Source organism: Neodiprion pinetum, chromosome 2 (genome assembly GCF_021155775.2).
Source record: "Neodiprion pinetum isolate iyNeoPine1 chromosome 2, iyNeoPine1.2, whole genome shotgun sequence".
Taxonomy (NCBI): Eukaryota; Metazoa; Arthropoda; class Insecta; order Hymenoptera; family Diprionidae; genus Neodiprion; species Neodiprion pinetum.
In genome coordinates, this window is record NC_060233.1 from 37,868,755 (window position 1) to 37,873,646 (window position 4,892).

A 4,892-nucleotide genomic window follows, 5' to 3' on the forward strand; every position below is an offset into this window, starting at 1 on the left:
CGAACGCGGGTGAATTTTTTCATTACAGGTATGCCAAATTGCATTTGTGCGCATTTGTTGCCTCTCGACGATTATCGTTATATATCGGCGAGGTGGTCAAGGTAAATAGATGACGATAACGGTTGATATCGGTTAGCAACGTTTCTCGCACGATTAGCATTCATAATTGAAAAACCCGTTAAAATTGAACATTCTTCCGCGGTCATGTGATGCTGCAGTCGACTCAGCGTCTGCGTCAGTGTGCAATGATGTCCCGACAGCAGGAGAAGTTCCAGAAAATACTCCACGCGACATTCGTCTGCTTAAATCTCTTTGTCGCCTTCAATCATGCCGGCGATTACAATGGGTAAGTAAATTTTGAAGACTGGATTTTCCAAATTTGGCTTTAAAGAATTTGGCTACAAGTCACCGAACCAAAAAAAAAAAACAGCACAAATAAAAAAAGGTCTCAAATGCGTTGGCGCAACTCTAAAATGACTACATGAATGCGAATTAGTTGTCTGTACGGATGATCAGCGGCTGTTTATTGCTTCAATTATCTACGTTTCTTTTTTTTCTTTCTCTCTTATTATCGCTCCATCGAACATAGATATGAAGTCTTTGATTAATTATTTTCCTACCTATAGTTGAATTGCATTATTTATTCTAGTCGGAGGTTAAGTAATTAATTGATTTAATGTGACGCTGATAATGGGGTGACCCAAACTACCCAATTTCCAAGGATGAATCAGGGACAAGGGCCTCAGGACCGAATTTTTGATTTACAGATGACTCAAAGTGGGATAAAAGTGAAAGGAAATCACGAAGGAATAATGTACAATTGGTTGGATAAAAAACAGAACGCGTGTTTAATTAAATGATTGAAAATTCATATTTATATGCGACAAAATGTCGCTTTTTGCGTTTGGCAGAATTTCATTTTGTTTTTAAAGTCCATTGAAAAATCACCATTCAAATAAAAATAATACGTTTAAAATTTCCTCCGTGCACTACTCCGCATATGATCCATTTCATCGTATAAACAACTCAGAAAGTAAGGTGATGTGCAGCGAATATGAAAGTATTTTGTGTAACGCAATATATGCTCACATACTTGGAGGTCTGACCAATATTCCTGTATAAGGAAATGTTCTGCACATGAACCGCTTCTTTTATTTAATAATTCTTAAAACGATAGATAATTATCGTTTATAATTGAGAAATTTCAAATCCGCAACAGATGTTATTCACGATTTTCTACGATACTATTCTATACTATTATAATTAATATACTATTAATGAAAAAACCGTTTTTCTACATGGGAAAAATATGATCATGTAATGTATCCGTGCATTCAGAATTAATTACGGCAAGCTGGTTGGTTCGGAATAAAACCTCACCTTACTTTTAAATCGTTCTTCTTTCAAACCTACAGCTATAGTTCATATCTACCTGATACTCATTGTCAGCGAGATTTAAGTGACAAATAGAAGTACGTTTACAGCTACATGGTGTATCAGTTGTCCCCGAACACATCAGAGAAAATTGCGGTATTGAAAAGCTTGGAAAGCGTAACAGGATATGACTTTTGGCAAGAACCTGGGCGCAAAACCAGCCACTTGATGGTAGCACCGGAGCAGCAGCACGAATTCGAAAAACGGATGGCTGCATCGCAGATTCAAACAACCGTTAGTCTTTATTGAATTGTCCTTTAGTGCAGGAATTGCAAAATTGTCTAATTTCAAAAACACGTCCCAATGTGACAGGGTCGGAAAATATTGCAAAACTGTTTCGCACATGAAACCATTAACGTGAATTTACTTTCAAGATCGCCATAAACAACGTCGCAGAGCATCTGCGAAAAGATGGAACGTTTCGCGACGGTCAAAAGGAAAAATCTAACAAAGGTACCCGACGTAGGTTCCTTCGACCCGATTGGAAAAATTTTTCATTCGAACGATATCTAAAATACAATGATATGTTGAGACTGGTTAATGGCGTCGTTGCTAAAAAATCTACAGCGAACGTCATCACGATAGGGCAAACCTATCAAGGGCGGAAAATGATCGCCGTCAAACTATCGACTTGTGACAATAATCCGGTAAGTAAATGAGGGAACAACTATCGGTCCAGAGCTGATTATATGTAGTCAGAGAAAATCAAAGACCTTGTTACGTCGTTCCGTTTACAGAATAGACTGTATAAAAAAAAATCGCCAAATTTTTTGTCAAAAATTAAGTCGAAAATATTGTTACAAATGACAAAAGAAAAAAGATGCATCTTTTTTTCGTCACTCCTGACAATATTTTCGACTTGATTTTTGAAAAAAAATAGTCTCTTTTTTTATACAGCTTATTATACATGATACGACAGGTAATCCTGATAGATGGAGGAATTCACGGCCGCGAGTGGGCCGCACCGATGTCTGTTCTCTATATACTGCAGAAGCTCATCGACGACGACGAAGTGATTAAAAAGTTGACCTTTTACATAATCCCTCTCCTTAATCCTGATGGCTACGAATATTCCCGACGGAAAGACCGCTACTGGAGAAAGACAATGTCCAAGACTCCCTTTACCAAGTGTCGAGGAGTTGACGGCAACAGGAATTTTGATTCTCATTGGAACGGTAAGATTTTTAGTGAGCGAATGTTTCATCCACTGTAAGCATTCTCCATATACATTGTATACGGAATTAAACACTCGAATTATCATTTAGAACAATATCCGATTGCTTTTCACTGAATAACTTTTGGAGAGCATAAATGTTGACGCCTTTGTTGACTATCAGTATCCGAAATTTTTCAGCTATTGTATTATAGAGAGCTTCGCGTCAAGTGCAAGCTCATTGTTGGATCAGCTCTGATTTATACGCACGATAATTGCTCTATTGAAAATTGTGAGAAACAGATCAAGTTCGGTACAGCAATTGATACCGCAGATAATAGTAACCGTGGATTTGAAATTTTAAACCAAATGAACGAAAGGCAAGAGAAAAAGGCAATCCCGACGCACAATCTTACACTCTATAACCAAGTGTATAACTCTACAAAAGATTCAATAATTCGAACGTATTTCAAGAATCCGGAACCGAGGGTGACCCTTGTTCGCAATTGTACTCGGGACCGGAACCATTTTCCGAATCCGAAACACGGGCTTTACGAGATCTAATAACTTCAGTGAGGCCTGTCATGTACATCACATTTCACAGCTACGGAGGCGTGAGTATTCTTGCCAATACTTGTTTCTCGGTTCCTCGATGAAAAATTCAATCAAACTTCAATTGTTGAAAACAGATTTATTTTCGTCTACAAGATAAAACTTAGGATCAAATTCGAAAGTAAAAAGCTGTTCATTTAATCACTAGGATAGTTTCGACGGTAAAAATTATATTGGTTATCATCTCATATTGAAAAAATAACGTGTGATATCCCTTTCTTGGTTGCGCTTTTCGGTTCACGTCTTTTTCAGCTAATCCTTTACCCCTGGGGCTACGCCCCTGATCTACCAGACAATTGGCCGGAATTGGTAAGAAACGATATCGACTACTACCTCTCTGACATATTTAACCATTAAAAAACATATCGATTAACTAGTCAAGTGTGCTTTAACGCATTATGATAATTTCCTTCAAGCATTTATTAGGGAAGAAAGCAGCCGATGAAGTGAAAAGGCTCTTCAACACGGAGTACGCTGTTGGCGCCTCAACGAACTTATTATGTAAGAAAATTTAAAACTATACGAACCGAAATTTGATTACAAAACGTTTAAATTTTAACCAAAATAAATCGAACCTTATACCACAGACCCGGCATCCGGTGGCAGCGACGATTGGTCTATGGAAAAAGCTGGAGTACAATTAGTTTACTGCATAGAACTAGAAGATTTTGGATCAAAATTTGAGCCATCACCGAGCGAACTGAAGGAGATCGTCCAACACGCTAATACGCTCGTGCAAGTTTTCACAAAGCATGTGGAAGAAAACTACGCGTCTTAATATCAATTAAATGGCGAATGAGGGAAAAAATTAGACGAAAAACTAGATAAGTGCGAATAAACACTTATTTACGTTTTTCGATTTTCTTGCGTCCTCTCTTACCTTACAATAGCAAGCATTTGTTAGAATTAAAAAAAATACCTCGACGATATTCATAAAATATTAATTAAGTCATACACCAATCAATTGTTTGTATGTACAAATATTGTTTGGGACAGTGAAACGGCTCACGTACGTATATACTGCTGTTTGTTTTTGCAAAATTGTATAACTGGTCAAAATGGAGTTGAAACTTACCTTAATCCTTCACTGCAAGTTCCATAAAGCGGTCGTTGTCCATTTCTCGTTGTGGATTTCACTGTCACAGTCTTCTTTTTCCGTTTTATCGTTAGAACGATCGTCAATTGTTAACGGCATTTCGATTCAACAACATTCCAACGCCACGACACAACCGTTCATATTTTATTGCTTAACCCCGAATCCCGGCAGAAGTTATAACTTGTCACTTGCAACACGCCGAACACCCGATAAACACAAAAGCGAACTTGGCTCGCAGCATTCACGAAAATCAAAGATACGCGTACAAACCTGAATCCATACACGACAGCTAACACTGCCGAATTCATTCGGCTTCAAGACGCTTCTGATCACTTTCCAAACTTATCAGGGTATCGCATACCTACAATGTGTCACCTCGAAACTGCCGGCAAATGTTTTCTTTTCGGTTCGCGCTTCAATTGTTTGTAAACATGTTCAAGTCATGAACTTCACGTTATGCTGATCGGTAGTCACCCGTAGCAGAGATCTAAAATTACAATCAATGAAGATTCTAAGGTTGACGCATTGCGTATATTTATTTATAATGTTTCATTAATATTGATTCTGTAAAACTAATGATTAGTTGATTAAAATCGA

General features: G+C 37.7%; 1 protein-coding gene across 1 annotated transcript; it reads left to right on the forward strand.

Moving 5' to 3' along the window:
- Positions 1–158: 158 nt before the first annotated feature.
- LOC124213444 (carboxypeptidase B-like) lies at positions 159–4,279 on the forward strand. The gene is made up of 8 exons (XM_046614807.2): positions 159–346; positions 1,485–1,668; positions 1,809–2,081; positions 2,354–2,609; positions 3,062–3,201; positions 3,452–3,508; positions 3,616–3,700; positions 3,787–4,279. The coding sequence occupies exons 1-8, from the start codon at positions 210–212 to the stop codon at positions 3,975–3,977; spliced, it is 1,323 nt and encodes a 440-aa protein (XP_046470763.1). The 5' UTR covers positions 159–209; the 3' UTR covers positions 3,978–4,279.
- Positions 4,280–4,892: the final 613 nt, after the last annotated feature.